Genomic DNA, 22,893 nt, shown 5'->3' with positions numbered 1-22,893 from the left:
GTCTAATCTGTGAAGGGTTGGGATGGTACCAGGCACTCAGCAGGCTGGGTAGATACACAGAAATGGTACGGCATTGCCTGAAAAAGAGAATTTTAAAGACAGAACTGATTCAATCAAATGGTTTGGGTGGTTATTGGCTTTGGCTCTGCTGTTCAACTGAGATCCTATTGCATGTGGTAGGTGCTGTTACACTTTGACACCATTGCAGAACCACAAGTGCAACCACAAGTGGTTTCTTTGTAAGACTCCAGTGGTGCTGCCTTCCTGCACACGTGTTCTCAGTGTGGCTGTTTCTCATTTTCTCTCTTTTTTTTAGCACTCACTTGTCTGAAAAATGCAACCTTTACCTAAAGTCTCTCCAGACCCAATTCCTTTTTGCAAACCAGCTCTAGGTACAAATCCTTCAGAGCAACGTGCACTTGCTCTCCTGCATGGTTACATCTTTTTCAAACATCTGTCAGATAAATTCAATTCACACCGGGTATAGTTGCCAATTTCATTCTCAGTGATCGACTGGTGTGTCAGTCAAGACTATTCTCAGAGCTCTGCATATTTAGCTAGAGCCAGTTCTCTTCCCTTTCAATATTCTTTGCTCACTATACCATAATTTGCTTGGTATCATAATACACTACTGCATTCTGTTTATAGTTTACCAAGACACTTATTTCATTGCTCTTTACTTTCAAATGAAGTTTTCCTAATTAATATTGTTATTTAATGCAATAAAGACACTTTCTGTATTATTTTTAGGTGTTGCAGGGTTTTCACTATAAGGATGTGCCATCTAGTTTATTTCTTACTGCTTATTTTTCTGTTCCTAATTTTTATTCTTACTTTCCCAGTTATGAACATTTTTGTAGATATATATTTGTCCAATTGAGCAGGTTCAATTTTTTTTTCAGTTGATTTTTGAACAATTGTGTTTCTTCTTTAAGGGAAGTAATAGAAATACACACGTATATCTGTAACCAAGTGAAAAAGTGGCATCTCTGCCTTTATATATATCTGTCTCCTTTGCTGCTTACTCTTTGGGTCGAAAAGCTTCTGCTCAGCCCTGCAGCACTGTACATGGACTGGTTAATCATCAAAAGAAATTTCGCTGATGCCTTAAAATTGAAGCAACCAGTCCCTTACCCCAAACTCGCCTCCTCTGAGGGGATAAAGAAATATGTACAAAAATGGCGATGAGATTGTCAAGGACTTATAGGAAAATCATGGCTGGACCAATGTCAACAAAATGACTGGAGGCAGCTACCCAGGGATGAGGAGTTTCACCACCTCCTCAGGCCCTTACTGGCATTCAGATGTCTCAAGTCAGTCGCCACCTCCTGACCTCAACCTCCTACTGTTACCCACATTTCCTAACATAGAAGAAGGTTTCAATCAACCCCAAGTTAAGACAGTGTTTTAGAACATTAGTCTGCCATCTTCTCGGTCTGCTGGCTTTCCAAATAAAATCGCTTTCCTTGCCCCAACACCTTGTCTCTCCACTGACTAGTCTTGTCATGCGGTGAGTGGCATGAACTTGGACTCTGTTAATATATCCATCTCCTTAGCCTATTCCTAATTGCTTATAATTCCCGCCCCCCCTCTGTGTCTCTTTCACATTTGGAATAAAACTTAGAAAATATTTCCCACCTCAGGTGAGATTAATATACCATTTTTGGAGTTGTACTTTCTCACCATTTTATCTTCAGTCTCTATGACCTGAGTTTTGGGTAAGAGATGTCCCTAGTGGTGAACTGGTTATCCTAAGACTATCTGTCAAAGAGGCCATCCTTTTTGTACTAATTTAAAATTATCATATATTGAATTAATTTGTATAATATGAACAGATTCTATTTTTGGACCCTTAAATATATTCCCGGGCTCATAGCACACACTTATTGTAAACTTAATAGGATGGGAGGGTAAAGCACCATCAATACATTCATTTGAAAACAAAATACTTTATTATTCTATTGCTTTATTTTTCATATAAACATTATAATCATTTTGTCAAGCTTTTTAAAATATCTTTGTGGCTTTGTTTGGAATTGTATTGTTTCCAAATTCATTAGAGGCAAATTGCATTCTTTATCAAATTAAGTTTTCTAAATACGGTGCATTTTCTTTTTTTAAATTTTCCCCTTAAGTATAAATTTTATTTTTCAGATTATAATAACAATACCTACTCATGTAGAAAATATGAAAAAGTACAAATAGCCATTTATTTTTCTCCATTTTTTGGAGGTCACACAGAGAGAGTTGAGCTAATTCTGTATCCCTGTGGTCCATCAAATGCTCCTTTAAAAGTCATAAAAGGCTAAGTGCCATAACAAACAACCCAATGTCAACAGCTCAACCCAGCAGAAGTTTACATTTTGCTCATGTCCATTTGATTCAGCCAGGGTAGGGTGGGGACTCTGATCCGTCCATTCATTCAGGGACCCAGGCTCCTTCCTTAATATGCCTCCCTCACCAGCCCCACCGTTCTGCGGGCTGTGTTAGATCCTCCCAGAATAGTCTGTACGGATCTCTGCTTTTGCTTTTACCACCAACTACTATAATATTAAGAGTATCTGGACTCATTTCTCGACTAGACTGTCTTCTTTAAGAAGAAGTGTGTCGTATTCATATTTACAAGCCCAACACCAAGCATGTCAAATGGTTGTGATTTGCAAAAACGTTCCTTAAAAATCACACCATAAAATAATATAAATGTTTGTAAAAGAGACTGGAAATAAGTACATCAAAAGGGTGGGCTTCAAGTGTTTTTACATTTAGCATGTGTTAATTAGAGTCAGAAAAAAAGAAAACTCTAATAAAAAAGGAAACAAGTGATTCTTGAGGTTTTTTTCATTCCTTTGTTCCTTCTAATAGTTTTCTTTATCTGTTTCTATTTGTTACTTATAGCAGTTTTGAAACATATTCAGAGCTTATGCTACAGTTCCCTTTCAACATTTTACAAAGGAAGGGTTTTATAACCCAGGACTCATACCAAGTTGTGTAGAAAATGGAAAATTTCTTTAAAACAAGAAAAATTAGAATGTTTTAAGAAAAACAACTGTATAAAGCCTAAACCCTAATTTTGTAGAAAACTCAGGCACTTAGACACATCATCTTTTTGAAAAGTACTTTTGTTCATTGCCAATTGTCCCTTTTATTAATGTTTCAACAAATTATTTAGGTTTTTAAGTCTCTTGGTGATCAAAGACACCTCTGAAATGTTCTGTAGCACTTTCCAGAAATAAAATAAATAAGTGAAACATATCCTAGAAATTGATGTAACTTAATTTTAAATTTCAGGCTTGACCGAACTCAGCTTTGTTTATTTTCAGGTTTAAATCACTTTGTCTTGAGACTAAGCCTGTGAACACCCCCTTCTCCTCCTATTTTCCCATCTTAGGCCCACAATGTCCTTGCTCTCTTCCTAGGGTTAGAAAAAATCAGGAACTCAGACATCTGTTAAAATGACCACAGTGTACTTTATTTAATGATTTTGGTACCTTGTGTTGCAATAAAATAAAAAAAAATCTACAAAATCCAAATATATAAAATTTCAAGTTTTCTTTTTTTGTTTTACAAGAAAAATCATGTAACCAAGGAAATTTGTTCATTATGAAGCACTACTTTCCACTTCATTTCATCACAAATTGAAACTTACTTAACAGACCAAAATAGCTATGGTATTGTAATACATCAAATACGCCACACACTGTGCTTTCGACTAGAGCACACAGGGCCTCAGCCCAGAGACGGCGGCCTCCAGCCAATAAAGACACTCTTACAATCCGAACGCTAAAGGAATGTTTGGATACATGGAATTTGAGTATATATATTTACAGGAAGGAAAAAAATTTAATAACTAGTTTAATTCTTCATTTCAAATAAAATTCCAAATCCATTTGTACAATGTTTACAAAGGAAAAGCACAAGAATTGCCAAGGTTATCATTCGGTCCAGGCCCTGTGCTCGCACTGGGGGAGATGTCTACACCGTTCCCTGAACACATAACCCAGGGTCTCCCAGACTTTCTTTCTGCAATGGTCATGGGAGACAGAAGCCCAGGAATGACACTTGTCACATCAGAATGTCATGTGGAGTTGACAACAGGGAACTGAGAAATGACTGGTCCATTCTCTTTAGTTTGCTGTCCATCTGCCACCTGTTAGGTTTCCTTTTCAGAGAGAGACTTAAAACAAACAAACAAAATTGAACAGGGAAAGGAGCACAAAATGTTTAAGGCAAATTAAGCAAGTATAGAGCAGCTTCTCTTGGTGTTGAGTGGAAACGAGGATTTTACCCCAAATCAAATTTAGAAAAAAACAAACAAAATTAGGTACAACCTCCTGAGGCTGGGTTGCTTATTGTCATATACAAATTTTTGAAAATTGCTTTGCACCAAGTATCCTTTTGAAATTTTAAATGAAAAACTTGTTGGTTACAAAGTGCATGATTTCATGTTTCTAAATAAAACAACAGTAGCTGAGGTAGTTAGATGTGAAACTTACTTACTTAAAATAACTGGAGAATGAAGAACAACTGTCAGTAGCAAAAATCCTTGCATTTAGAAGCAGGTTTATATTGTGAAATGGTTTAATGCTGAGCAAAATACTCCTGTTTTTCTATTAGATGTTGTTAATTAAACCAGAATATTAATGGTGGTAGTATTTGTTTCCAATTTGCTTGGTAGGATGTTAGTACAAAGTCTGTGTCCCAGTAATTTTGTTTGTAACTCATACTTTCACTGTTTCTGCTTTGAAGCTGTAACATACATAAAATGGCATCAGTGATCCTGAGTATGAACTTCTGATGTAAGCTGTAAAAAAGAATTTAGTAAAAACTGTGAAAGAATAACAAGGATGATTTCACTCACGTTTGTGTCTTAGCCCTAAATTCAATGTACTATTTGGTTTCAAAGGGGGAGGAAAACTCTGGCTCACTGGTTGCCCTCCTTCTTCTAAGAATGGGAACAACCTAATTTGCACATCCATCATTTCTCCCTCCTGGTTAATGAGCTGTCTGGTAACTGAGCAGAAAAGCAGGAACAATCCGGTAGAGGCAAGGTCCTTACTCAAGCCTCTCTCCCTTCCTGTCCCCCACCCCCTATTAGTAAAGAGTGGTTTCAGGTGGAAACTTCAATAAACAATTGACAAAAAGCTTCATTTTTTCAGCCACTTCATACCATCTAAATATGAAATAATAATATGTGATAATAATATGTCAGGGATAAGAATGGATATAAATGAGTTGGGAGACATTCCTTTTGAGCAAAAAAGAGCTTTCCATGTGTTTCCTACCATGTATTTATGGGACAGAATGTTAATGGGAAGTAACCATGAAAGCTGACTATATTTAAAAAGCATCCCATACATGATGATGACATAAGGACTGGTCCATAGCAGTGGTTCATCTCTGTGAAAACTAGTATCCTGTAAGAGTCTCTTATTTTCAGGGAGAACTTTGGAGAGTTTCCCTTTGGGTTGGAAAGCCTTAAAAGAATAAAAGTATGGGGCATTCCAATCTCCTTTTTCCCAGTAATTATATGTATAGCTTGTATCTAGTAACATGCTGTCTTCACTTGTTTTTCCATCTATTTGGTAAAGGATTTAGATTCTGTCACTTCAAAGACTTGTCCAGCTCTAACAATTAAATTTTGTTTTGGACCTTTGTGGTAAAGCCTCTTAATGACATAGTCTCCCAGCTGCCCTCTGCTCATCCTGGCCAAGCCACTTGAAAGCTTGCCACACCTTTCCTGATTTCTGTGCTCCTGCATCTAGTCCAGGTAACTGCAGTGTTTCTTATGCAAAAATAAAGGAAAGTCATGGATGTTTCCTTTCAGAAATAAGGATATTCTGCTGCATTTCCAGTTTAGAAGGTAACTGATGCTAGCAACTGGGAAAAAAAATCCAGAGATATCCAAATTATTCTGACTCACTACACTCATATTTTGAGTCAAAAAAACCAGCATTCATCTTAAGTCTGGTGTGGCAACTTAAATATTTTTTAAATGGATGTGATAATTGCCTACGTTAAATTCATGCTTCAGAAAGCTTAACACCATGCATTAGAAATGTTTAACTAAGCTGGAATTTCAGCCTTTGCTACACCATTGGCAACTAGGTTTTAGAATCCAGAAGAGATTATGTTGAATGTGCACATTGTCAGCTCCAAGTGTAACATGGTGTTAACCCACTTATCAAGATAAACTTTCTGAAACCTTATTTCATATTTTTAAGAGCATGCAAATATTTTTGGGAAAGGAATATAATTATTAAATAAGAGCACAATGATAATACTTATGTACACAACTTTGCCTCATGAAGTCTGATCATTAAGACATTATCTGGATTGTTAGTATAGATTCATAGGTATATCCCTGTTTATATTATTGTCTCCATGACTTAAAATGACAAATGTTTAAAACCCGAAATCATGTTATACTGGTAGTTCTTATCAAGACTAAATATTTAAGTAAGAGGAAACATTACTTTTGGGGAAGTTGTACATGTTCTCTGTGGTTGTTTCCCCATCACCTCCTTTGTCCTTAGTAGTACTCAGATCTATGCACGCATAAGGGCATATATATATATGTGTGTATCTCAATGTATACCAGAAGTTCTTGTATAAATACTTCTCTGAAAAATTTAAAATGTATTTACAATCTGAAAATGAGTCAACTCAGAAGTTCCAGGCAGAAATAAGGCTTTACGTTCCTTTATTGGGTTGTAAAGGGTAAGATGTGTCATCTTAGAGATGAAAAATAACCTCACTGTAAGTAACACAAAATCTATTCTCAATAATATCTATTTAAAATGTCCCCTCCTGATAGTGGGTCGCTGAACAGCGCTTGGCAATCATTAGTACTGAACTCAGGTATCATGCATGCATTCTGGAAAAGGTAGTTTGGGATCATGCATGCAAACTCCTTAGACATCAGAAGAAGCCAAGTTTTCTGGGTACATTTAATGAAAATGTAGTAAAATCCAGTTTTGCTATGAGGAAAATTGTTATTTTATACGAAGCTTCTCAATGTTTGTATGAAAGGAGTTAATTTTCTCCATAAAGAGCAGATAATTAAAAAAGAAAAGTTCTATGTAGACCTTTGAACACGTTTCAATGTTATTCAGTGATCAGGAATAATCATACCGTCTGCTTGCGGAGTCATTGTGGTGTGTCTGTGAGCTCCTCCGCCTCCTCCAGGACAGCCTCTCCTGGGCTGGTCACGGTTCTTCTCTGCTTATGCTACTTATCAAGTGCAAAAGCACTTTACAAATTCTAATCTCAACACTACAATGAGGTAGGTAAATATTCTCTCTCTTTTTCATGTGGGAAAAACCAGGCCGGGTGAGTTTCTGAGGCTGCAGTGACCCACCTGTGATGAGGAAACAAAGGTGCTGGGGTTCTCATCATGGGCCTCTCCCCTCCATGTCCTTGTCTCCATAAAGGAACAGATTTCACAGTGTAAAAGGATACTGTTTCACAAAATAAATTTGAGTATACTTCAAACAGTCATTGTATTCAACACAGGGATTTGGGGTTTTCCACTAAGCCATAAATTCCACCCAATTATTAAATAATGAAAGATAACTGAAAAATATGCCTACTGTATTTGTAGTGGCAACTGATTGCCACCTCTTTGTTGCCAATTCAGTGAAACACTGCACTGAACAGCCTGTCAGTGACATGAAGGTAAGATTTGGAAAAGGATTCAGTGGAGCAACAATTTCAAGGAAGACTTGTGTCAAGTCGGATTGGTACGCATCTGTGAGTGGAAGGAGCAGCTATGTTGGCCCAGAAGCTTTCACACGTTGTGTGGGATAGCAAAACAGACCTGTCCTCCAAATTTGGCTTTACAGAACCCAATTAGCACAGAGTAATGACAACACCGGCTGGAGCATGCATTTGATTTCAGGGAACTTCGGCACCGGTTGGGAGGGGGGACCCAACAAGGAAGGAGAAGGGACTGTCCACCCCCTGAAATCATTCTAACTGGGCACTAAATGTAGAGCTTGACACAATCAAAACACTACCCAAGAACCCATGAAACATTTAGATTTTCTCTGGAAATCCTGTCATGATCTTTGCATAGCTGAATACCTTCCTGTGCTCTGGGTGCCGGCTTACAGTCAAGACTTCGGAACAACATCTGCAATGTCACTTCACGTAATAGCTTGCCTGGTTTCCTGTCCCACTTCAGAACAGTAAATGAGGTAAGCACAATCTGATGAAACACACACACTCAACAATCTAGAGCCAAATCAGATGAAACAAGGAAGACATGTCCACAAGTAATCACAAATACAAGAGTCATATGAATATCTCAAACTTCCCTTCTGGAAAGTGAATTTCCCTTTGACGTCACTTCTTTTTTCTGTGGCTACAAGGAAAACATCAATATTCCAATATGTGTAACCAATTGGTCCTTGGCAGTCAGAATGACATCAAGAAACCAAACCAAAAAAAGTCATGTATTTTGTTTAACTTGAGAAAAATAGCTTTTCTTCTATGGACATCATAAAATTCACCATGAAATAACTGCATCAAATAGCTTAAACTCTTTTTATGCTTACAAGGTATAAGAAATCCTTAAAGTTAAAACTTCCTATTTGAAGAATGAAAAGTTAACAAATTTGTTTTTCCTATGAACAATTCTGTTAAGTAGACCTTGTGAATGATTAAAATTATGTGAAGAGAAAAGGGGCAATTATACAATTATGAAAGATGGAAAAGGGCTAAGAAAAAGTGTCCTTGCCTGGAAGGAGCGGAGTGGCAGGCCTCCAGAACCGTTTTCTGAATATCTATCTGTTTACAATCATGTCTGAATACACCCAAGCTTACCTTCCAAACTTCTTCTATTTGTGTTTGTCGATAGTAAATAAAAATCAAATAGCATTTGCTGTGCATTATTTATTTCTCTTTGCACAACAAAGATATTTTTAGCAGCAGAATATCACCAGTAATAGAGCACTGTACAAGAAAGTTCAATTTCATTGCCTACAACACCTGAGCATTTTCTGTCTATCTAGGCACCACCAGACAACCAGATGAAAAACTGTATGACTCAAACATCTGGATTTTCTGAAATATCCAGATGTTTGACATCACAAAGACCCAATTTACTTGGTCATACTTTTCACTTTTCATTGGTATATTTGCATTCACGTGGACACTCTTTATGTTTTAATACCACTACTTCAGTTGTGTGACGATGGTTCAGCGATCATTAGCCACGAGGGAAAAATCAAAGCTTTAGGGCTATCTAGTGGTTTTGTCTATTTTGAAAAATTGCTTACTTTTCCACTTTTATCACTTTTATTATTCTGAAAATCATTCTCACAAGCATTACTTTTTCAGTTTGGGGATAGATACACAGACTAAGTACTTGTAAACTGGTTTAGTGGATCTGAACGCAGAGGCTCTCGTGATTTCATGATATATTTACAATGGGATGATGAGTAAGGCTCTGGTAACCCTGAATTTCATTGCTGTTAAAATTAGGGATAATCCAATGGTTCATATTCTACAAGCAAGAGTACTTAGAAAACCTTAAATATCTCATAATCCATCAGAAGCTCTTGGCGTGCAGAGTTACCTAGCAGTGCAGAGGCCAAGGGCCAAGGAGAACTGCTCCCTTCAGGACCATTAGTCTCAGATATGAAGCCACTGATGTCTCTATGTCCCGCTTCGGTCAGGTGTTGGGCTTTCATAAGAGCACGCATCTATTGTCATCATTATGGAGTAGCAGGGGCTACCTTGAACCTCTGCTCTATAAAAAGGCAAAAATTCTGTTGAGACACTGATGGGCTTCCCCTTTGACCACCACACCTGCCCCTCTACAGTAAAGGAAACCTTCTGTCTCAACACCACTTATCATCACTCTGACTCATGAGCCTTGTTTAAGAGGATTGTATATTGCGCCTGTGTCCCCACAGGCAACCAACTCATTGTACAGTACAGAATATCTTTGTGCCCGTTTTGGCACTGGGGTTCAGGAAATTAACAATTTCTTCAACTTGTTAGTTTTCATTGCCTTGCAGTTGAAAATGAGTCAGGATGGCAGGCCACTTTTTTTTACCATTACATTTCAGTGCTTCTGCCAAGAGCTATTTCTGAAAAATGCCTTACCCAGGAGGGAATGCAGTGTGCTACTGGTGCCATAACAGGCTATCGTTAGTAGCTCTTGGTACATCTTGGAGACAATCACCAAGATGGTCACTTTAGGAAGGAGAAACATCTCTGAAACACAAGAAAATTATCCTTATTTATCCTTATTATTTCTGTAAGATTGCTTATGGGATAAATCTGATGACTTTCACTCATTTATTTAGGGTTCACTCTAAAACTGTTATACCAAAAGGTGAGGCAGAAAACCTTGTAAGATCATTTGGATGCCTGATTCTCTTGTAAACTCTTAAGTTACAATCTGAAGTACATTCATTTTTGTCTTGCATTCCAACCTTTTCTTAAAAACGGAGAAGCAGGTATGAAAGAATCATGATTTTTAATTACGAGACTACCTGTCCCTTTTAAGTGAGCACTTAGGCATTAAGAATGTCAGATTGGTGATCTTAGAGCTTGTAAGCAAGGTTTTGCAGGCTCTGAGAAGCAGTAAGAAAGCCAATTCTACATACATATATACCTTAGTTTGAAACTGGCAATGCCACCACCTAGGAAAGCAGGAATCCAATTATTCAATAGCTACGTCCATGTAGATTTTACTTCTGAAATTGAATTTTAAATTCAGTATTTATAAATTGGTTAGTACAATGCTGACAATGGTACTCTTAAGAAATGAAGGAAGGGCAGCAGCTGTACTCAGATCAGTTATTAGAGGTGACAATGACATTTCTTTTCCCTGTCCAAACACAAGTAGATGTGTAACCATTTAAAGGGAGTCTCTGTGATCCAGCATCCATTCTCTGAGCTGTGCAAGCCCTCAGGATTCCATTGGCTGTCTTCCCTTTTTTCAAAGCAGTGTTACTGGCAAAAACAAATGAAGTGGCTGAATGGTCACAGCATGAATGACGAGGAAGTAGCGCAGAGGCCTTTCCCTTCAGGCCTGGGCGCGTCATAACACAGCACAGAGCAAGGGCTCCTTTCCACTAGCTGATTAATTTTCCCTTGCAGTAGCTTGGCTACAATATTGTAAGTCAAGAATTTGCCAGATTAAAGGGTCTGTGGAATTAATAACTCAAATCACCTTCAGTAAAGCTTGACAAGTCCCAAGATGTTTCTGTAGAAAGAGAAGGGAATCGATAGCATCAGCAATATACAGCTTTGCGACAATCGAGGCTCACACTTCTGAGCACCCCCCCTCCTGTGGGCACCAGACATTTTATTCTTTTCACAGAGCACCACGCCTCTTCAGACTAAGGAAAATGTTTCACCCCAGGCTTTCAAAACAGACGTCAGAGATCCATTTCCTTTTCTATATGCAATACCTCAGAAAGGTTAATAAGAGAAGTTGAGTATTTTCCTTCTTTGACAGCAGGATAAAATAAAATGACAATTATCTGACTAGCGGACAGATCTCCTTTGGTTACAGGATGATATGCTCTGGCTCCTGATGTGAATAGAATGAGAATACACAGTGGGACCTATAGAAAGCCACAGGTCCAGGGTTAATTGCTAAGTGAATGTAGCAGTACTCAACACATCCGAAGTAGCACTCATTTCCCAAAATCACAATGGCTGAAATGCCACTGTTGATTAAGACATATTCTACTGGTTTGTCATCAAAATAGGAATTTCTTACAATTGCAGAAACTGGAAATATATTTTCAACACACCTCGGAGTGTTTTAGAACTTCTGAGAAATGAGTTAATTTGAAATAATTAAGAGTGTTGATGTAATACAACTCCATATCAGAATGCCACTAAAACAGTTAAATTAGCTTAAACATAACATCTCTATTTATTAATATTTGTAGTACTTATATGAGAATTTGATTAGTTCTATTTTAATGCAAATCAAGCAATGGAGAGAGGAGAGGGCCACCAGCTTAATTTGGTGGATGAAAATACAATAAAAGCATGAAACCTTACATTTTCTGAAATTCTAATAACAGAGTAGGTGACAGGCTTTAATAATAACAGGAGAAAATTTCATGTTGTACTACGCTGGTAATATTTGCTTATCAAATTGATTAATACATTTTGGTGTTGATCTGTTTTGTTAAACATGATCTTTTCTCTGCAAACATTGTATCAGTAACTATGCTCTTCTCCTTGGGTGCAATGGCTAAAATAGCAGTAATCACAGTAATGAACTATAAATGGTGGCATGAACCTAGAAATCATGCCTTGGACCTTGCAGCATTATGAAGTCAAATGTTTTATTGAGGCTTAATGGGAACTCACCAAGGAATTTTTAAAGTTATTCTGTGCTTGCACAAATTAATATGCTTTTGTCTCTCTTCCCTTTTGTTCCACAGAGGACCCTATTGGTTTATGCATTCCCTGACCAGAATTACTACACTTAGAGAAAATTAGTTATGCAAGTTAATAGTTATCTTTAAACAATACACTCCTTGTATCAGTGGGAAAGCCAATCACTCAGGGCCATATTGCAGGAGAGACTTGGACTAGGTGGAATGTCAGTATGAGTTTCCGCATGAGGTGGGTCTGGCTGTCCCAACTCCTCAAGGTAATGCAGCATGTCCTGGACATCAGAAGTATGGCTTTAGAACAACCTCTCAGGTTGCAGTAACTGAGTTTTATGTCTGGAAATTTGTTACTCCTCAATAACTGGTATGCTAGAGACATATTTTATGAGCTAATGAAGGATGTTCCCTGAAGATAGAGAAGCAGCCTATTAGAAAATTCTTGAGACATTTTAGAGGCATCCTAATTTCATGTCTCTTATTAACAGAAATGTTCAGGAATATCTTCTGTGTTTATCCAGAGATGATTGATTTGAGTCAAATACTGTGTGCCAAAAGAGTATTTTAATGTTTTCGTTGCTTTGTGGCCTTGCTTTAAAAAAATCTAGTGTTGAAAATGCATAAAAACAAATTATAAAATTAGTTTCTCTTTACAGGCAGTCATCCATTGTTGATTTGTCTTTATACTTATATTTTCTTATATTTGTCATTGTGTGTGGCAATTGTTTATTATGAGGTTTACATAATACAATCTTGGAAAAGCTTATCTTTATTGCTCTAGTATAGAATTAAATATAGATGCAGTGGTAGAGCAGAAAAGAATTATAGTTGAAGTTATAAGATTTTAATTCTATTACTAATAAGCAAAGTGTGAGCTGCTGAAACATGGATTCCTTTTGCATTTGACAGTATATTGCCTGGCACTGCTAATGATATAAACCAGGCTTTTTGAATGAAGGACTGAAGGAATCCTGATCACAAAAACTATCTGATCACTTTGGATCTCAATTGTCTTATCTACAAAAAAATGTGCTGAAGGAACACTTAGATCACTTTTAGATGCTATTTTCTCTAAAAATTAGTGACTTTTAATTTAACATCACTTCATAGAGATATGCTTACATTTTATGAAAGTAGGAGGCTGGATGATCACTTATATTTTTAATAGGTTAAATTCAGAGTGATCACTGCATATTTTTTAGAAATAAACACCAGGGTTGAGAAAACTTTTGGTTTATTATTAGCTACCTTTTTAGCATCAATTCAAACAACACGCACAAAGCTTACTACACAACATCATCAAATGGCTAATAACTCCGTCATCCTGTATGATTAGAGCCTGTTATATCTAAGGTAAGGAGAAAAAGGGTACATCAATTGTTTTATAATCAATTCAAAAAATATTTGGAAAACATTTGCTATCTTCTTGTATCTAACCTTTCAATCTAAAACAAGGCTCCTAGATTTATAAGACAGGTCAAGTTAGTGGTATAATCATCTCAAATACTAAATTTTGTGACCTGAAAGACACTGAATAAAATTTGGGGGAAATTATGGCAATGGAGTAGAATAATGTCACTCAAGATTTGTTGATCTTTCTTTCCCTCCTTCCTCTCTCTCTGTCTCTCTTTTATTTCCCTGTCAGAGTGCTAAAATAAGTAGTTGGACTAGTTCTCAGTCTGCCTAATTGGATGACATTAGTGCACAAGTGTGGAATAACAGAAAAGAACAATCAGTTAATTTATATTTATCACCTGCTTGAGTGTAGAGTAGGGCCATGGGTGGACAGTTGTCTGGATGGAGGAGCAGCGTTTCTCTGCCTACCTGAATTAGGGAATTGAAGTAAAATTCAGTTATAGGTGGTACAGACTTCCATCCTCATCGTTGACTTCTTTAACTTTTTATTTTGGAAGACATCTTTCACTTTCAATGAAATGTTCCTTGAACAATTTGATTGTTAGACCATGATTTTGTTTCTCCTGAAGGCTTGACAGATGAGGAATAGATTTTGGGGGGAAAAAAATATTCCTTGGGCTTCCGGAAGGATTTGTGGTTGTTACAAGTTGTGTTCAACTCTCAGATCCACTGTTTCTTAGCTGTGGGACCTTTGGCAATTTGTTTAGCCCTCTGAGCTGAAACTTTGTCTTCTGTAATTGGTACTTAACTCATAGATGGTTGTGAGAATTAAAATGATATCCCATGGATAAAGATCTCTAGTAGAGCACTAAGCACATGACAAGCTCTCAATCACAGTAAGCTACTACTAATACAGGGAACTGCAAGAAAATCTAAGGGGAAAAAGTAGCTAAAGAAAAAATTTGCTTTAGTCGGCATTTCTGACTATTATTTCAGTATATTATTTATGTCAGTAAAATATTTTAGCAAAACAATTAGACACTTTGGAGTTATTAGGCTATCCCTTACTTAGCAGAACATTTCACAAAAAGTTCACTGAAATCTTACATTTCTGGGCTAGGTCATTGCATGTACTTTAACAAGTCTGTTCTTTTTTTCTTTTTTTTCTTGTGGAATCTAAAGGAAAAGCTTCAAAAGGATAGTGTGAAACAACATACTGCCTCCAACACTCAAGGGAGAGTTTCTGAACCCCTCATTTCTGTGGGCAAGTGGCTGCTTGCCACTTCTTCCATTTGGCTTTCTGCTGTGAGAGCAAGGCTGCATGCGAGCTAGCCTAATTGCTATAATTAGCAAAATTAAATGGCTCATTGTGTTTTTGTACAATTCCACCATATCCTGTAGAGTTTCACTTTGGAACGACTAATTATACTATTGAGGCTGTTGCTCACAGGCTCATCGTAAGTCTTTCTATGTGCCCATTTTTAGGAGAGCAACTGGACAGGACATATGTCCCCAGAGAGAGCTCGGCAGCAGACAGTGACGCCTGCCGGAGTGTGGAGAGGAGAGGCAACCCAGCTGTCAGATCCTGTACAGCCTGATCTAGGTCAGGGCCGGAGGCTTGGAGACGAGGGTTGGATGGGGTGGGCATGTGCTGGAGGGAACTGGCCCATCCTTAGCCATTTTTAAATGCTCCAGCTTCATTTGGAAGAAGGGGTTTTATAAGTCACAAACTGGCAAAAGTGATCATTTTGATTGTTTTCAAAAGTGACAATGAATGGCTGAATTGAACATAAGTCGATCTGCGTCCCCCACTGAATTTATAGAAATGACCACCTCAGCCCTGCTGTGTCTTCACCATGCACTTCAACCATCCTCTGAGCTATACTTCTGAAAGACAGTCTGAACTATTTTTAAAAAGGCTTTAAGGAATTCTCCTTAGAAACATAAAAATGCAGGCATCTCATCCAAGCTTTATATAGAAACAGTAATGGCTAATGGAAAAGATGTGTGAGAATGCACAAGAGCATGTATTTAGTCTAGGAAGTGGTTCATTAGGAAAAAACATCTCTGGATTCTTGTCTAAACATTGTGCCAGAACTTGTTTCCACTCAATGGCACGTGGTCCATTGAGAGGCAAACATGTAACCTTACACAATCCTGGTATCAGAGGTTTTCCTTGTGTAATTCAATCAGTTCAGAGAAAGAAACTTTGAAATGACTCAAAACTATTCTATTCAGTTGCTTAAAGAATGAGATCCTTAAGGAGTGATAAAGCTCATTCAAGCTCAAAGAGCTAAATTATGTTTAGTTATTTCCCGCAGCATCAAAAGTGTGTTCATATCTTATGGAAATGGACAGTAATCTTGACCTAATGTTGAAAAAGGAGTAGGAAAAAGCTTTTCAAATGAAAGTTCATGTGTTGGTAACATATCACACTATATGCATGAAAAGGCAGTATTCATTTCTGTTGCTTTAGTTGTGTGTGTGTATAAAAACATGTATATGTGTTTTATATATATATATATATATATATACACACACACATAACATATACACATTATAGTAGTTTTTTAAAAAGTCATTGAGATTTCAGTTATTCATTCATTTTTAACTAGTTAATCATCTCATTTCTTCATAGAGCAAAATAAACTGGGCATTTAGAACTTAAGCATAAATACTTCATTACACTTTTACCTTCAGATTGTCTTTGTATTTTACATTATGCTAATATTTGAATTGCATATTCCTGCCATAGCAGTAAAAGAATTTATTTCATTTGTTGGGCTCATCGCATTATCATAAATGAACAGTAACCGAGTGTCTGCAAAGCCAATGTTACTGAACCAGACAGTGCATAATTAAGTAAGGCAAAGTAAAGGTGCTAAGAGAATTTAAAGGACATAGTCATTTTGGTGGACCAAACTTTGACTTATGTGGAAAAACAGTTTTTTTTCAGACAAATACTTATAGTCTCAGTATGGTTAATATGTGTTCCTTAACTTAAATATGCTTTCATTTATAAACACTAATTTGAAAGTGAAAATATTTATAATATTTTCTTTAAAAAAATTTTATGGTCCTATGCAAAAAGCAAATACGAAAAGCAGACCACCCTCTCAAAGAAGCCAAGTAGATTCAGGCCCAGGCCATGGAATCCCACAGAAGAAGAATCCAGCATTTCCAGTTTGTATGCTCACCGTAGCTTGTTCCTTTTGGATTCTCCAATTACTTTTTGTGGAGGGTTAAAGGGCAGATTGAAAATTAAATCTTAGGAAGAACTCAAATATGAACACAAAAATCAAACTTTGTTCCTTTGTACATTGACAATGTCCCTTTAAATCCTAATACTTTAAACTCTCTGTTATCTGTGTCTTTGGAAACTAATCCAGGTTCTGATCACCACACAGTCTGATGACAGTGCAGGACTTTCTGAATCATGGAAGCAGGAGCAAGTCATGATTTTCCTTGGAAAGAAATTTTTTTGTTTTTGTAATCTGGAGAAAGTATGTAATTTATAACATGGTGAAGATGTCCTTTCCTTAGCAAGAATTTTGGACTAACTGAACACACATTGTTATCTTCGAGAATGTTGGATAACAGAGTATTTACAGTATTTGGGAAATCACTGAGAAATTCAAACTTCTTACAGCCTCCTGACTGCAGTCTTAACTCCCAGACAAAGCACCGTACATTATCTTTTGTTCACATAGCACTCATTTTGATTCTTAACATGTTAAATGAGGGACCAAGTTGGAAATAATGTAGGACTTAAATGATTGATGAGTGGTAGGCCTGTGGTTTGTGTTGATTGACATTATTATTCTGTAATCTGTTATTTACTTATGGAGTCAAAGGTATAGTTCAACTGAACAATTTCCAAAGATCATCAATTAAAAGTTGTCTTGGAAATAATGAAGCTAATGACTTATGGTTCTGCACAAAAGTGAAGAATTTGCCAATATAATTATTATTTTTTTCCCTTCTACAATGGGGGTAGAATGTTTTCACCAGTTGCTGACAAGAAGAGCATCTTCCTGGACCTTTACTGGTGACTAGGTGATCTGTTCACATCTGAACAAGAGATTATTATTTTTTAGAGGACATCTTGCTTGGAGGATCAAATCATGGAGTACTAGGAAAGTATGTCTACTGATTAAAAATAGTCTACTTTCTACACATTGCCTTCACACATTGTACCATAAGAAGTCCCAGGTTGAGCCCCCTGTCTCTTCCTGTGGATATTATCATGAGGACAGCAGTCTCTGTGTGACACACCCACTACCGGGGCGGCTATAGCACTTGACTACTTTAAATGACTTGGACAGTCCACATAACTGAATACTTAAGTTAAACTGACTTTCTCCTTTTCCTTGACTTGACTAATATTGGATATCAGTTGGATTAATATAAAACCAGGGAAGGAAGTTTAAGACATCTTCCACTGTGGTCAGGTTTGTCCTAAGGGATGGATGAAAGTGATCATTTACAGCTTTGATTTCCTGGGAAACATTGGCCAGTCTTGACAAGCCCTTTCTAGTTAAGCTGATTCTCTCATCACCTGATAGATATTTCTGATAGCACCCCTGGCCAGGTTCCTGGGGGCACCAACATTGCAAAGTAGGGTGATCTTGCAAGAGATAAGTATTCTCAATCTGCCAAGGCAGGCTGATGGAATTTGTGGACCAGTTTTGTGACCATCCCAAGTAATTATGATGCTTAAAGTATTTTAAATAATTCCAGGTCTATAAAAAAAGTGATGATGCCTATGTGTATACCCTATATTTTTTATTACAAAAATATTGAAATAATCCATGAGTTATTCCACTCTGCACCAACTATAAAAAAATACTATCAAAGTTTGACCGGCACTTTTAATGCAACAAAAAGCACCATGACCGAGGACACCGGGAACAGAAAGCGGGGAATGTTAACTTGCTGTACGGAGGTATTTAAAACCCAGAAGCTTGTTGAAAGAGCATGACTTTACAAATGATTCAAATACAAATCTTAGCTGGATCTAGTGATAAGCCCTCAATCAGTTCAGATGGGTTTTCTCATTGTATATTCACTGCATTTTTCTGCTCATACTTACTAAAAAGTGTCCCAAAGCCTCTAAAAGATACATCATTTTGACCTTGGACTGGGGGGTAGGGTATCTGTACACAGTGGAGAATTTGATTGTTCATTCTCACGTCCGCTTTTGCGGGGCTCATTTCCAGTTGTTGGGGGCTTCCGTGTCAGTCCTGTGGTCGGATGGCGTTTGGCACGAGAAGGGTGTGGTATGGCGTGTTCTGGAGTCGCCCGCCTGCATTCACACAGAGCCACGCTTTCCCCGCCATGGAGAGCTGATACCTCTCCCGCTGCTCTGCACCTACTCCAATGTGAGCTGTGCAGGCCGGGAAATCAGATGCTAGTTTTGCCTCGTTTTCCTACTTCATTTTTGTGTATTTATCAAATTTTTGCAACTGAATACTGAATCATGATTATTATTTAATTTACATTACTAAGTTATCAAGCTCCTTGGTCTTGTCAAAAGCCATACGTGTGCTGCATAGGATTTCTATCATAAAGGATGTTCTTAACTGACAACGTAAAATAAAAAACAAATCCTGAAATGTGTCGAAAACGAACCATTCCAAAAATTCTAATACATGTGTAAACACACTTGAGTTTGCTGTCCATTGGATAGGCTTTTCACACATTGGTTTCCAATCAATTGGTTATGAATTTGTTTCTAAGCAGTACTATCTTTTTTTTCTCTTGAAGACTTGAGAGAGATATTCTCTCTGTTTTTATATTCCTGTGGAAATCAGAGCATTGCATCAAGAAAAATCATCTAAGCTATGTTGATAGAGGACTGGTGTTGTGTGTGTTAGTGTGTGGGTACCTGTGTGTGTGTATGCGTATGACTGAATATTTTTTTAAGCAAAGATCGTTAATTCCATCCAAACACCCAATCCAGTGGAGGCAACATTTTCCATCATAATAGTGCCCCCTGGTGGATATGCTGAAGACTGCACGAGGGGTTGATAGCAACCAGGAGTCCTAAGGGGCTATGTCCCCTCTGGGTGGAGCAGGGGACTCTTTCTGGTCGCTATTTTGATAGGAGACCGGCAGCTGGCAGTCAGCTGATGGAGGCAATAATCATGACGATCGCAGACTAAGAGCATTATGGCTCGTTGCCCTCCTCTCGGATGAAATTTCATTATTGCCACAGCCCTGCTGTCACCCCTTCCTCTGGAGGTCAAGGCCCCTCCAAGTCCTTCTGTTTTATAAAGTGGTTTCGTACTCCAGCCTCTCCTGAATAAGGGCATCATCTTTGTACTGCAGCCTTGGAGGAGATGGGGAACATTCAAAGGCTAAAATGGCCTTTCGTAGGCTTCGGTCCAAAACGTGTCTCTCCCACGCTGGGTACCTGTTCCTGAACAGGTCAATTTTAATGACAGATTCTTCAATCCGTGGCGGGCGAGAAGAAGGGGTGGATGGAGCAGTGGGCCTCACCTGAAACACAGGCACACAGCCGTCCCGCTCTGCGAATTTCTGGTCGCTGACAACACCACGGTTGTTGGAGATGGAGCGTAGCGTGCTTGAGGCCACTTCTGGAGGCAGAGTGAAGGCAGCAACTGGGTCTTCACAAGCGCAGCTTGGTGACTGCCCGAACCTGGGTCCGTTGGGGTGAAAGAAGGCATAATACATCAGCATAAAAACAACGCCCGTTAAAAAGCTGCTGAATACCACACACAGGGCTGGGATGGCAAATGCATCTGCAATCTGGGGAGCCTTGTAGAGGTACCAGAGGGCACTCAAGGCTGTATTTTCCAAAAGGATCACAAAATAGTAAATGAAGAGCCTGCAGCGTGTCCTGCCTTCCTTGACATTGAACCAGCTGAAGATGTAGATGATCCCCACCACCATGTCGAACACAATCTCTTCCCATTTGGTGATACAGAACTCTGTCTCACAGTGGACGATCCAGAAGGTCATGATGCACCAGTGTAGGACGATGAAGATCCCGAAGTAGAGCTGGAAAACTGAGGCAAAGAGGGCGAAGGTGATGACCCTGGCGGCGATGGTGAAGAAGTGCCAGCAGAACTGGATGATGACAGCCATGTAGCTGATGGGCTTCTTGTCGTCTCGAGAGTCCCGGAGGGCCTTCTGGTAAGAGGCCAATGCCCAGGCCAAAGACACGAGGGAGGCTGCAGCTGTGAAACCTGCAGAGGTGAACAGGAAGACATTTGGTCAGAAGTCGTCCCCTGGAAACAAGCCATGTGGAGCTGTGGTTGGGTAGGGGCTTGGCACTGGCTCTGACCTCTGCAAAGCCAGAATGTCCTTGAATTTCAGCGGGCCTGCACACTCAGGTGGGGTTCTAGCATCTGTCTTCTTTGGGTCCCCGGCCATATGGAGAAGTAACAAAGCTAACGGGAATGCTGTGCACATGTGATGTGGTGTGGGATCTGCATGTGATGTGGTGCGGGATCTGCAAGCGGGGTGGGTGTTGATATTCTATATATAAAGTGGAAATGTCCTCACTTTTAAAGCGGATGATCTCCAAGGCTCCCTGTCAGCTTTGAGATTCCGTGATTGAAAGGGTAAATAATCACAGGAAACTTGAGGGGCTAACTGCTTTACTTTTCTGCTTCTAAACAAGAATTAATGTAGCTCATTAACAAAAGAAAGTTGTCTTTCTTAAAAATAAGAAAATGAGTCTACAGCCCTCCCTGGCAGCGGTTCTCCTAATGCCTGGTGTGCTGTCTGTCCTAATGTAATCTGATACTTTTCCTACAGCTTCGGTCTGTCCCTTCCTGCCTTTCCCTTAGTAGAAGACTTTCTGCTTATGGTCATTCATCTCTTATTTTTTTTGTAAATTAAAGATTTTACAGAAGTCACTTCTCAACTATTTCTCTTAACATTTTATGAACCCTATTTGGTCAGTATTCCCTCCAAGGGTATGTTTCTAAAATTATCAAAGCATTTTTGTTGCTTCCCTTCAGTGTTATTCCACCTACTGTGTCTGAAACATTACCTCTGTGGTCCAGATGTGAACAGGGCTTACGTAAAACCCACTGGCCTCCTTGAGAAGACAGCTCTTTGGGGGAACCCCACTTTGTCACTGAAATGGTATGCCAACCTGCACTGTAGTTGGTTTACTTAATGAGCTGTATGTAACAAGACTTACCAAGACTAAGAATTTTTTGTGTGTGTTTTAAAGTCCATCTGGCTTTTCTTCACCAAATCTATTTTTAATCATACTGGGGCACATTAGAGTCATTGGACTATAGCGGAAATAATAGGAGAGGATTTGCCAAGAACTTGTGATGGTACTGGTGGTTTTATTTTGTATTTTGATAGAGAAAATCTGTTGTCTGTGATTTTTGAAAAATAAGTTTGAAAAAACTGACTCTTGTGGGAAAGCAGCATACTGATAGAAAAAATTTCCACCTCAACAATCACTTCTTACACCTTCTCCTTGAGTAAGGTGAACTCCAAAATACAGTATTGATAAAGAAAGTATTTTCCAACAGCCATTTCTCATATCTACTCCCAATAAAACCAGCAGAATGTCCATGTCTTACCCCGGATCCTCAGTTTTTTTCTAGCCAGTACAAAAATCTTTCATCACCATAATGCTCAGGCAGTCAGGGCAATATTTTTAGGTCAGTTAGAAACCAGTACTTAAAGGAAATAGTATAATTTTTATGTGGTGGAAAACACCTACATCAATTACAAAGAAAATTCAGAAGTAAAAAGAGGGCTGGAGGAAAAGTTAATAAAAAGAAGAAAGGTCAGAGGACGGGAAATAAAAGATGATGGAATAATGACTATACAAATGATACACATCAGTTTAGGATTTAAGAACGAAAGGCAGTGAGCCATTTTAATTTCAACACCTTTGTGTGGCATAGAAACAGCTAATGACCTCGCTCCTTGTCTGTGCCATTTGCGAATGTATGGACTGCTTCTTGAACCGACTGTACGCTCCTTGTGCGTGTCAGCAAGCTGCGCGCACTGGCTCGCCCCTCTGGTCGGACGCCGGCGTCCTCTAGGACAGGGCTTAAGCACAGCGCCGCCTTCAGGAAGGCGACTGCATTGTCGGTCAGGCGCGAGCAAACAGAAGCAAGCCAGGGGACACCATCACGATGGTCAAGGCAAAGTAACAAGTTTTCACAGG

The 22,893-nt window shown here is 38.5% G+C and overlaps 1 protein-coding gene across 1 annotated transcript in view; it reads right to left on the bottom strand.

The window, feature by feature from the left end:
* Positions 1-5,196: 5,196 nt before the first annotated feature.
* XKR4 (XK related 4) overlaps positions 5,197-22,893 on the bottom strand; it is a 441,333-nt gene continuing 423,636 nt past the window's right edge. Inside the window, exon 3 of the mRNA XM_036878927.2 lies at positions 5,197-20,935. Within this exon, the coding sequence (XP_036734822.2) occupies positions 19,995-20,935 (941 nt within the window). The 3' untranslated portion in view covers positions 5,197-19,994. The remainder of the gene's footprint in view (positions 20,936-22,893) is intronic.

Source organism: Manis pentadactyla, chromosome 3 (assembly GCF_030020395.1).
Source record: "Manis pentadactyla isolate mManPen7 chromosome 3, mManPen7.hap1, whole genome shotgun sequence".
Taxonomy (NCBI): domain Eukaryota; kingdom Metazoa; phylum Chordata; class Mammalia; order Pholidota; family Manidae; genus Manis; species Manis pentadactyla.
Note: the sequence above shows the minus strand (reverse complement) of the source record. Positions and strands in the feature narration are given on the sequence as shown.